At 42.8% G+C, this 12,589-nt stretch overlaps 1 protein-coding gene across 1 annotated transcript; it reads left to right on the top strand.

Moving 5' to 3' along the window:
• The first annotated feature begins 7,137 nt into the window (after positions 1-7,137).
• On the top strand, positions 7,138-8,132 carry LOC133065869 (olfactory receptor 6J1). Its single transcript, XM_061156367.1, is given in 6 exon segments — positions 7,138-7,378; positions 7,381-7,680; positions 7,683-7,847; positions 7,850-7,967; positions 7,969-8,044; positions 8,046-8,132. Coding segments are annotated over 6 exon segments (987 nt in total).
• Positions 8,133-12,589: the final 4,457 nt, after the last annotated feature.

The following is a 12,589-nucleotide window of genomic DNA, read 5'->3' as shown; positions in this document are numbered from 1 at the left end:
GGAGACAGTGGAAATAGTGTCAGACTTTATTTTTTTGGGCTCCAAAATCACTGCAGATTGTGACTGCAGCCATGAAATTAAAAGACACTTACTCCTTGGAAGGAAAGTTATGACCAACCTAGATAGCATATTAAAAAGCAGAGACATTACTTTGCCAACAAAGGTCCGTCTGGTCAAGGCTATGGTTTTTCCAGTGGTCATGTATGGATGTGAGAGTTGGACTGTGAAGAAAGCTGAGTGCCGAAAAATGGATGCTTTTGAACTATGGTGTTGGAGAAGACTCTTGAGAGTCCCTTGGACTGCAAGGAGATCCAACCAGTCCATCCTAAAGGAGATCAGTCCTGGGTGTTCATTGGAAGCACTGATGCTACAGCTGAAGCTCCAATACTATGGCCACCTCATGCGAAGAGTTGACTCGTTGGAAAAGACCCTGATGCTGGGAGGGATTTGGGGGCAGGAGGAGAAGGGGATGACAGAGGATGAGATGGCTGGATGGCATCACCGACTCGATGGGCATGAGTTTGAGTAAACTCTGGGAGTTTGTGATGGACAGGGAGGCCTGGCGTGCTGCGATTCATAGGGTCGCAAAGAGTCGGACATGACTGAGCGACTGAACTGAACTGAACAGAATTTAGTTAGGTTGGGGAACTCATCTGACCTGTATTGGACTCAATATATTCATCTGTGGGATGAGACGGTCATAGCACCTGGATTCTTCCATCTCCAAAATGCCATGATTGTTTACAATTGGAGGGAGGTGATGGCTAATACAAAACAGCAGTTGTATAGTGAAGCTAATGCATTTTTGGGAAGAATTTAGCATCCTCATGGGGGTTGCTAGCACATCATAAAATTGTTTGCTGGTCTGGGAAATATTTATCTTTAACACTTATTATAATTAGCCAGTTGCCAGAGCTAGTAACATGTTCAGATAAAGGGAAGGCAGGCATGGGAGGAGTTGACATTAAAGCTGGATAAGATGGTAGCCTTGAACTTTGGAAGGCTTTGTAGGGACTGTCCTCATATAGGGACAGTTCTGAGATCATTGCCTTTTATAGTAAGTTTGTGCCTTAATCCATAAGGCACAATCCTTATGTGTTATTCATGTTAAGTAAATTTCTGTAGAGTAACAGTTCTGCTTTGGATCTTGAAAAATAACTTCTTGATTAGAAAAATAATATTTTTTTTTAGTCACTGATATTTTGAATTTAAAAAACAGGTCCATTCAAGCTAGTTGACTAAAGGGTCATGCGTACATATGTGAAAGGATGAAATATTATATGGCAGTGAAAGCAAGTCACGTGCAGCACACTTGAACCTTACAAATACAAGGTTAAGCAGAAGATGCCAGACATAGAGCAATACCTACTACATGGATCCATTTATATGAATTTCAAAAACAGGCAAAACTAACCCATGATGTTAGGAACCAGGATAAAGGTTACCTTTAGAATGTAGGGAAGGAGCTAGAGAGAGTCTTCTGGGGTGTTAGTATTGTTCTATCTCTTGACCTAGGTGGTGGTTACAGACATATGTTCAGTTCATAACAATTCATGGAGTTTGTGATTTGTGTGCTTGTCTGTGTATGTGTTATATTTAAGTTTTAAATGTTAAAAATGCTTGAACTCTACACTGTAGATTCCTGATTCCAAGTGCAAGAAAAGTATGTTTAGGTAGGGAGAACCCAGCTTAGGTGAGAGCAGGGGGCCACAAGAGCTGAGCTCTGGAAATTAGGTGTGTGGAGAAGACATTCTGGTTGGGCTAGCAGCGGGCAGAGTGAAGAAAGTGGTTAGACTGAAGTAAAAGACGTGTACTAGAGTGTGTAAGGTGGGAGCTGAGGCTGGGAGCTGATTCTGGGAAAGACCACGGGTGGGGCTTTGAGTCCCTAGCTGAGCAGCTAGGTTTCTTCTTTTGGATGGTGGAAGATCATCGAAGATTTGACCTATTGATAGCAGAACTTTAGGATGTTGGAAAGGAGGGGAGTCCAGAGCACAGAGTGGTAGGGGTGGACACAGTTGTCACGATGGGACTGGAGAAGGGCAAATGAGGACTCTGAACTCTGAGACTCTCTGAGATGTGTCTGGTGGTGTTGACCTTGGCTAGTGTTCCAACTCCAGTTCTTGTTAGTGTAGACATGTTTGGGTTTGCATCGTTTCCTAAGTGGGCTTCAGGGGCATCGGGCTCAGGCTCGGTGTTCAGGGACGGCTTGGTAAATTGTGCCCCTGAGGACTCCCCCATGATTGGATCCTTCTCGGAAAGTGTGTGCTCTCGCCCGAGCCAAGCCTGCCCGCCCCACCCCAGTGAGAGCAACCATGGGACTCATACGTGAGACCCTCCCATCGTATCCCCGCTCTAAGCCTTGATTGTGCAAGTCTGTTCGCAGCAGTAGAAGCCTCCGCGTGACAGTGCCCGAGCCTGGGGCTTCCCTGTGGGCAGGACATGCTGGAGACTGGCCAGCGTGCCTCACTGAGGATAATGTGAGTATTGCTGAGCCCCCTCTGTAGAATGCAGACAGTGGAGGACAGTTCATTCCATGAACCCCGGGCAAGAAGGGTTCAGCAAAATTCTCATGTAGAGAACCATCTTCCATTGTCTTCACTCTTTGTAGACAACCAGATGTGCTGTCCAAGGAAAAAACGGTAGATTAAGGTAGAACTGTGATCTGATGAGATGTATTCCAGGGCCAGAAGTGACAGTGTTTCAAGGTGGAATGGTTAACATCTCATAAAAACACTTGCTCTTCGGAAGAAAAGCTATGACAAACCTAGACAGCATACTAAAAAGCAGAGACATTACTTTGCTAACAAAAGTCTATATAGTCAAAGTTATGGTTTTTCCAGTAGTCATGTATGGATGTGAGAGTTGGACCATAAAGAAGGTTGAGCACTGAAGAAGAATTGATGCTTTTGAACTCTGGTGTTGGAGAAGACTCTTGAGAGTCCCTTGGACAGCAAAGAGATCAAACCAGTCAATCCTAAAGGAAATCAACCCTGAATATTCATTGGAAGGACTGAAGCTGAAACTCCAATACTTTGGCCACCTGATGTGAAGAGCCGACTCACTGGAAGAGCCCCTGAGGCTGGGAAAGATTGAGGACAAGAGAAGAAGGGGGAGGCAGAGGATGAGATGGTTAGATAGCATCACTGACTCAGTGGACATGAGGGACAGGGAAGCCTGCCATGCTGCAGTTCATGGAGTTGCCAAGAGTTTGACATGACTTAGCAACTGAAACAACAATAGCAAAAAAGACAAGGAAACAGGAATTGTTCTTTGCCAATATTACAGGGTAGCAGAGCTTCTTTTTTTTTTTAATTTTTTATTAGTTGGAGGCTGATTACTTCACAACATTTCAGTGGGTTTTGTCATACATTGATATGAATCAGCCATAGAGTTACACGCATTCCCCATCCCGATCCCCCCTCCCACCTCCCTCTCCACCCAATTCCTCTGGGTCTTCCCAGTGCACCAGGCCCAAGCACTTGTCTCATGCACCCCACCTGGGCTGGTGATCTGTTTCACCATAGATAATATACATGCTGATCTTTCAAAACATCCCACCCTCACCTTCTCCCACAGAGTTCAAAAGTCTGTTTTGTACTTCTGTGTCTTGAAAGAACAGCAACATTTGATTATGGTATGTTTATGATTTCCTGAGGCACTTCATGTGAATTATCTTTTTTTCCATTTTGAGCTTCTCAACCAGGCTGTGAAAAAGATAGGGAAAAGAGCCCTGCTTATCATATGAGGATTTATGTGCAGATGTCTGGAAAGGTGAGATGATTTATCCAGTCTCAAAGGTGGTAAGGAGTAGAATTTGAAACCAGGTCTTTTTGACTCCAGGTCCAGATTTTTCTCAGTACACTAGCTATATTTCCCCTGACAGGATTCAGCTGTCCTGCAGTAATCCTGGGAGACGTTTAGCCCTCGGGACACTTGGCCTAGCAGTCTCTGAAAACAAGTGATGGGAAAGTGGTACGTGTTGGGTTGAGGGGCCAGAGGAGAAGAAAATGAGAGAAGCAGAATAATAATTGTTGCCCATCAGGTGAGTGCAGTGATCCTTTTCTTAAGAAGCAAGTAGGACTGGGCTATAGGCATTGAGAGGACTGGAGAGGGAGCAGGGAAGATGGCAGCATGAGAGGGGGCACACCGCCATCCAGCAGCTTGCTGGTGAGGCCACCCCCTGGCTCCTTGGCTGGGTCAAATGCATAGATAGCATGGGAGGAGCCAGTTGGTCAATGGATGGCCCAGCTGGACTGACGGCTACTTACTGGAATGGATGGGCCCAGTACTGGAATGGATGCCACTCCCTGTAACTGCATAAAGAATATAAAAATCCAACAGACTAAACCTTCCAGCTGTCTACACCATGTGCATGCTCATTAGAGATGACTTTACAGCCAGGCAGAAGTCCGGATGAGTGGAAAATGAAAGTGTGCGTCGCTCAGTGGTGTCAGACTCTGTGACTCCATAGACTATAGCCCACCAGGCTCCTCTGTCCATAGGATTTCCCAGGCAAGAGTACTGGAGTGGGTTGCCATTTCCTTCTCCAGGGGATCTTCCTGACCCAGGGATCGAACCTGGGTCTCCTGCATTACAGGTGGATTCTTGACCATTTGAGCCACCAGGGAGGGGTTCGTTTCACCTGTTCGGTGCTACTGGTCTGATGTGGAGCTCACTGTGGCTTTAAATCAAGGTAATTACTATAGAAGGTTCTCAGTTCAGTTCAGTCGCTCAGTCATGTCTGATGCCTTGTGATCCCATGAATCGCAGCACACCAGGCCTCCCTGTCCATCACCAACTCCTGGAGTTTACTCAAACTCATGTCCGTCGAGTCGGTGATGCCATCCAGCCATCTCATCCTCTGTTGTCCCCTTCTCCTCCTGCCCCCAAATCCCTCCCAGCATCAGGGTCTTTTCCAATGATAAGGTGGCTGCAAAACCTGGATGAGCAGATCTGAGCTTAGAGGTAGCATGATTAGCTGAATGCAGAGCAACCATCTGGCTTTTCCGGGTTGACTAAAGCGCAGAAGATCCTATTACAATCTGATGCATGTATCTTTGCCTTCATTAAACTTTTTTTTTCTAATTTGGCCATGCCATGTGGCACATGGGCCCTGAGCTCCCTGAAAAGGGTTCCAGGACTAGAGACTGAACCCAAGTCTCCTGTATTGCAGGGTGGATTCCTAACCACCAGACTACTTCCCTTCCCACTGAAGGGGAGTCCCCTTCAATAACATTTTTTAAAAATTAAAAATAAAGAATTTATATGGATTCACCATCTCTTCAACATTTGTTTTTATCATATTTCTATTTTTTTCAATATGTGTGTGTGTGTTAGTCACTCAGTTGTGTCCAACTCTTTGTGACCCCCTGGACTATATATAGCCCACCAGGCTCTTCTGTCCATGGGATTCTCCAGGCAAGGATACTGCAGTGGGTTGCCATTTCCTTCTCCAGGGGATCTTCCTGACCCAGGGATTGAACCCGGGTCTCCTGCATTGCAGGCAGACTCTACCGATAATAGGGAGTATAAGAATAGTATCTTGTTACTGTCTTAATTTGAACATCCCTAATTGGAGAAGGCAATGGCACCCCACTCCAGTACTCTTGCCTAGAAAATCCCATGGACGGAGGAGCCTGGTAGGCTGCAGTCCATCGGGTCGCTACAGGTCGGACATGACTGAGTGACTTCACTTTCACTTTTCACTTTCACACATTGGAGAAGGAAATGGCAACCCACTCCAGTGTTCTTGCCTTGAGAATCCCAGGGATGGGGGAGCCTGGTGGGCTGCCATCTATGGGGTCACATAGAGTCAGACATGACTGAAGTGACTTAGCAGCAATTACTAATGAGATCAAGCATCTTTTGGTACATTATTCTGTATTTCCTCCTTCTTAAATGTAATTCAGGTCAAATATGGTCTACTTTTTATTAGATGGCTTATCTATTTCTTATGGCTTTGTAAAAATCAATATATTGATTCTATATTATGTGTACTAAACATTTGTGCATTATCTCTGTCACAAATATGTTCTTCCTGTTTGTGATTTGCCTTTAACTTTACTTTGGGGTCATTTAATAAATAGAAACTCTTAATTTAATTTAATGTATATACACACACATATATATTTTTGGCCATATGCTGTGCAATTTGTGGTATCTTAGTTCCTCAGGAGTGCGAGCTCAGACCGTTAGGAAATTCCCAGAAAACTCTTAATTGTAATGTAGCTTAATTTATCAAAGTTTTCTTTTTTGTTTAGAAATTTTCTGTTCTTTAGTAAACTCTTTTGTATACTGGGGTCCAAAACAATATTCTTCTCTCTTTTCTTCTGAAAGTCTTGTGTGGGGTTGTTTCTTGGCTCTTTATTTTGCTCTGCTGGCCATTTTGTGTATATTCATGTCATGACTACCTTGCCTTAATCATTCTTCTTTTATGTCTTGTTAGCTGCCTAGGCAAGTCCTCCCTGCCATATTCTTCTTTAGCAATGTCTCAACTATTCTAGAATCTTTGCTGATTTACATTTTACTCCCAAAATGGGATCATAATGTTATTACTGGTTGATAACTTGCTTAAAGAAAAACCTTAATAAATATTGTGAATATTTGGAATACATAATACTGTAAAATATAATTTTAATAACTACATGACATATTATAATTTAGATATACTATAATTTACTCATTTCATGCCCCATTCTTGATATTTAAGTTGTTGCCAAATTTTCTTGTTATAAGCAGTTTTATGGTGAATATTCCTGTGGTAAAATATTCATGCCTATTTTCTCAAGATGGAAGTAGGATGTTTAAGGATTTGTTCAATTTTAAGTTTTTTTGATAGAAATTACTATGTTATTTTTTAGGAAGTTCATATGAACTGTGTGATAGTGAGGTTGCAGGGCAGGTACCCTTACGAAAAGGGACCATTATCATTCCCAAAAACAAAAAGCAAAAAGAACCCTCACATTTTCCAGCTCCATGGGCAAATAATTTAAAACCAGGTTAAATTTGGTTTACAAATCTAATCTGGATTAGCACATTCTGTGTATTTTTCCAGTGAACAGCCCTGGGATTTCATACCAAGAACATGTACCTAAATATCATCTCCCTTTGTCCCATTAGAGGTACTGAGCTGGGCGGATGGCCCACGGAGAACAGAGTGCCCCGGTGATGGAGTTTATCTTGCTGGGATTTCCTCTCAGCAGGCAGGTGGAGCTGCTGTCCCTGGTGCTCCTGCTGCCCATGTTCCTGCTGACACTCCTGGGAAACCTGCTCGTCATCTCCGTGGTGCTGTCCTTCACCCGCCCCCACACCTCCATGTACTTCTTCCTGTGCAACCTCTCCATCCTGGACATCCTCTTCACCTCTGTCATTTCCCCAAAGCACTGGCCAACTTAGTATCTGGTGATAAAACCATCTCCTTTGCTGGCTGTATCACCCAGTGCTATTTCTACTTCTTCCTGGGCACAGCAGAGTTTCTCCTGCTGACAGTCATGTCCTATAACTGCTATGCCACCATCTGCTACCCTCTGTGGTACAGCACCATTATGAGGCCCCCTGTCTGCATCAGGACAGTTGTGTTCTCTTGGGTGGGAGCCTTCATATCTGTCCTCTTTCCAACCATCCTCATCTCTCAGCTGCCCTTCTGTGACTCCAACATCATTAACCACTTCTGTGACAGTGGACTTTGCTGGCCCCAGCCTGTGCAGACACCACCGCCATTGAGCTGATGGATTTTATGCTTTCATCCATGGTCATCCTCTGCTGCATAGTCCTTGTGGCCTTTTCCTATATGTACATCTTCCTGACGACAGTGAGCATCCCTTCTGCAAGTGGAAGAAAGAAGGCCTTCAAACTTGTGCTTCCCACTTGACCATAGTTGTGATTTCCAGCAGTATCATGGTGTTTATCTGCGTGACTCCATCCCAGAAAGAATATCTGGAGGTCAACAAGGTCCCCTCAGTCCTGAGCAGTGACTCCATTCCTCAACCCTTTCATATATACCCTGCGGAATGATACAGTGTTGAAGGTCCTCAGGGATGTGTGACTGGGTTCGAGCAGGTTTGGAAAAGAGGATGAGGACAATGCTGAGGAGAGGAGTGTCCTCTGTCAGTGACCACAGAGGAGGGGGATAGTTCCTCTTCCTCTTCACTACCAGGTACCCATTGTGCAGACTCCCAGTATTAACAGAGAGGAATTAAAAAAATAAATAAATAAAAGAGAGGAATTTTTTTAGAAAAGAAAAAGAAAGGGGCTTCTCAGGTGATCCAGTGGTTAAGACTCTGTGCTTCCAATGTAAGGGGAGTGGGTATGATCTCTGGTCGGGAAACTAAGATCCCATGTTCCATGCGGCATGGCCAAAAAGCAAAAATTAAATAAATAAAAAAAAAATAAAAGAGAGGACTTGCCTTAGCAAAAGAGTGAGCTAGCTGAGGGATCCTGAGTGGTCTATAGCAGAAAGAAGTTGAGTTGGAGACAGGGACTTGGACTTTGGCCTTGGTTCTAACTCTAACTCTGTGGCCACAATGGGTCGCCGTGTCACCTGCCACTCTGGCCCTCAGTGGTCTCCTCTGAAGTGCATCAGGGCTTGACTTGATCTCTAAGTTCTGTCCACACTGAATATTCCAAGAATCGAGGAAGGGTCTACAGCCGGTGTGTGTCCTGTTTGAAGTCTCAACATATTTGACCCCCTTTCCTCGTGGATCCTGAATACAACTCTTCTGTCAACTTGACACAAAGTCTTTCCTAGTTCTTTCTCCATGGATGCCCTTTCCTTCTGTTTTCTCTAGGAATCTTTCTAGGAATAATCTTCATTATTCTGCAGGCCACTGTCATATTCTGTGCCCCACTCAGTGGACATTTGTAGTGACTGTGGTGGATATATGTAGTCCATGTTATTTAATAACACTGCTTTCTGTACTAGAACACATTCATAACACCCAACATGCTCGCATTCTTATGTAAGACATGCCCTGTTCCCTCAGCTTCCAAGGACTGACCCACCGATGGATAATCTGCCTGAAGAAACAGTCCACTGCCTGGCCAGTGACCTATGACCTGTGTGGCTTGGCTGGGACAGATAAATTGTACAAACACATGTCTCTTTTTTGAGAGTTTGAACTAAGAGAGGTAGTGATTTTACCAGACAATGGTGATGTTCCCTCTGGAAGCTCAAATAGACTTGGTGCCTGGAGTGGCCATTTGGGGCAGGTACAAGCTGATGAGTAATTACTTTGGTGGGGGCAGGGGTTCCTCCATCTCTTCTTTTTTTTTTTTTTCATTTTTTTGTGATTGAAGTATAGTTGATTTACAATTTGTGTTAGTTTCAGGTGTACACCAAAGTGATTCAGTTATAAATATTCAGTTATGTATATTCATATATGTGTATATATGAATATATATTCTTTTTCAGACACCTTCCATTATAAGTTATTGCAACAAGCTGATGAGTAATTAGAGGAGCCCAGTCTGCCCATCACAGAGAATAATAGAGAAAACAGAAAATAGAGAAGAGATGAATGAGAGTCAACTCAGTTGTAGAGACATAAGAGTGAAGGGCCCTCCTCTCTAATGACTTCCCAGGTCAAGACGCTGACAGTTTTATTTCCTATTCCTGGATTTGATGATGTTGCCAGTACCCATATATCAAACCCCTCTTTATTGAGCACTTTTGAGAAGGTCATTATTTCTCATGACTAAAAAACAGTTTGACTAAAGCTCTCTCTCTGCACCAAGTATAGCCCTTCCCCCTTTCTGAGGAACTAGAAAGATGCCTATTTCTAACGAAACTTTTTGAATTCTTGGTGCCCAAACACTGCCTGAGGTATTTGAGAGGCACCATGTAGGTCTATGGCTCAGGTCAGTGCAAGCCAGATTTTTTTCAATGTCACCAGAAACACCAGGGTTTACATTCCTGTCCTCCTTGACCTCTAGCACTGCAGTATGCAATTGCCTGAATTAACACCTGTGCTTTTCATGGAACACACACTTAAGGCAACTCTGTAGAGTGCTGGAAATAAAGGTCACTCAAATGAGAATAGGGGCAATGGACTTCCCTGGTGGTCCAGTGGTTAAGACTCTGTGCTTCTGATGCAGGGGGCCCGGGTTCAACATCTGGTCAGGGAACTGGAATGCAAATGGTGTGGTCAAGACCTCTTACATTTGTCACAGGTAATATCCTAATTTCATCTGGTAATTGCATAGCCATCTGTTAGCTAATTAGCTTTATCCAGAGGAAAAATAAACGTCTCATATCTTTATGATGGAAGGTAGTTTGTGAATGAGGCATCCTCCAAGCTAGGTTCCTATTCTCCCACGGAGACTGGGAGAAAGGGTGCCATCTTCCTTGATTCTACTTCAAAGAGATGGTTCCAAGGTCCTGAAGAAAGACTTGCTGGGTCACAAAGCTGACCAGAGGCTGATTTAAAATTTAAAACTAAAGATTTATGTACATTTAAGATTTATATATGTAAACATACTTTAATATTTATGTACATTTCAAAGAACAGATAGAACTCACAAGTTTTCTAAAGTATATGTCTCAGAAAAGGGAGAGAGACAGCTCTTCTCTTATTTTCAACAGGGAGAATTTAGCCTTGTAGATAAAAAATTAATCAGCCAATCTAATAAACAAATGGAAAATTTTATTTGAGCTGACTTTGAGGATTATAACCCAGGAGGAGCATCTCAGAAAGCTCTGAGAACTGTTGAACCAGTAAGAAGTCAAGACAAAGTTATGTGAGTTTCTTGAGACAGAGGGTTGTATATCAAATGACATATTATTGACAGTTTATGTAATCCAGATCTAAACTTCATTATGGGCTTCCCTGGTGGCTCAGATGGCAAAGAATTTGCCTGCAATGCGGGAGACCCGGGTTCAATCCCTGGGTTGGGAAGATCCCCTGGAGAAAGGAATGGCAACCCGCTCCAGTATTCTTGCCTGGGAAATCCCATGGACAGAGGAGTCTGGCAAGCTACAGTCCATTGGGTTGCAGAGTATCTGATATGACTGAGCGACTAACACATACACACACACACACATACACACACTCTTCATCATGGTAGATCAAGTTACACCTTATAAGGTCAAAAAGAAATGTTATCTTTTGGAAGTGTGGTCTCCCTATGTGGCAAAGTGGGATCTTCCCTGATCAGGGATAGAACCCATGTCCCCTGCATTGGGAACCCAGAGTCTTAACCACTGGACAACCAGGGAAGTTCAGGAATGCTAACTTTAAGGAGTTGTCCTGCTGATTCTAAGAGAATGTTGCTTTTTATGTCTGAGCAGGTATTCCTGCCAACTGGGGAGGTTTGGTCGATGCATAATTCAGATACACAATGCACAATGGGGAAGAGAGGAGGCTAGAGGGCATAGAAGAAATTTTTCTGTTAAATTTTTCTTGTCTTGCTATAAAATATGAATTTTACCTCACAGCCTCTTACTTTACTTCTGTTTGACCTTACATAGCCCTCTGGGAGTCCATTCCTGCAATGCTTTTTGCTTCTCCAAGCTTTGTCGACTATTAGGTAAATGCCTGTGCTGGGCTAGGTAGGAATCAAAGTGAGCACACCTGATTCCTGTCTGATAGTGACAGATAAATATAAATCAAAATGAGGTGGAGAAGGAAATGGCACCCCACTCCAGTATTCTTGCCTGGGAAATCCCATGGACATAGGTGCCTGGCAGGCTATGGTCCATAGGGTTGCAAAAGAGTTGGACACAGCTTAGTGACTAAACAGTACAAAAACAATAGTATAAAAGCCTTGCAGTGATATTCTTTTCTTTTACCACTCACAGGTTTGTGTTACTTTTGTCATACATTTTACTTAGTACATGTATTAAAATCCCCACAATATGGTGTAATCTTTTTTCCTTTAAACAATCAGTTTAAAAGAGATTTTAGAAAAGAAGAAAAGCCTCTTCAGTTTCCCCACAGATTTACAATTCATGGTGCTCTTCATTCCTTTTTGTATATTCATATTTCTGCTTGGTACTCTGTTCATTATGATGGAAGACATCCTTTAACATTTCTCATAGTTCAGGTCTGTTAGTGATGGATGCTTTCACCTTTTGCATGCTGAATTTTATTTCAGCTTAATGTTTTAAAGGTATTTTTGCTGGATATAGAGTTCTACCTTGGCTTATTTTTACCCCAGTGCTTTAAAAATGTGACCCCTCTGTCCTTTGGTTTTCTTTGTTTCCATAAAGATGTCTGCAGTCATTTTAATCATTGTTCCTCTACATAGAATGTAGAGGCCTCTCTTGTGGCCACTTTTAAGGTTTCCTCTTCATTCACTAGTGTTAATCAATCTGATTATGATGTGCTTTGGAGCTGTTTTATTTTTGTTTTATATGCTTGTGTTTCCTTGAGCCTTGTATGTTTCAAGTTTCTATTAAATTTGGAAAATTGCAACCAAAAAAAAAAAAAAACAAAATGAGGATCACCTTTGACTGGAGAGCTTTTTTGTTTCTGATTTTTAATTTTTAACTATAAAAATACACATTCATTGTAAAATTTCAGCCAGTACTGAAAATAAACCGTAAAATAAACCATGAGAATTTTATCAGCCAATTCTACTCTCCAGCAGCAAA

The sequence above is a fragment of the Dama dama genome, chromosome 12 (genome assembly GCF_033118175.1).
Source record: "Dama dama isolate Ldn47 chromosome 12, ASM3311817v1, whole genome shotgun sequence".
NCBI lineage: Eukaryota > Metazoa > Chordata > Mammalia > Artiodactyla > Cervidae > Dama > Dama dama.
This window is presented reverse-complemented; position numbering and strand designations above follow the sequence as displayed.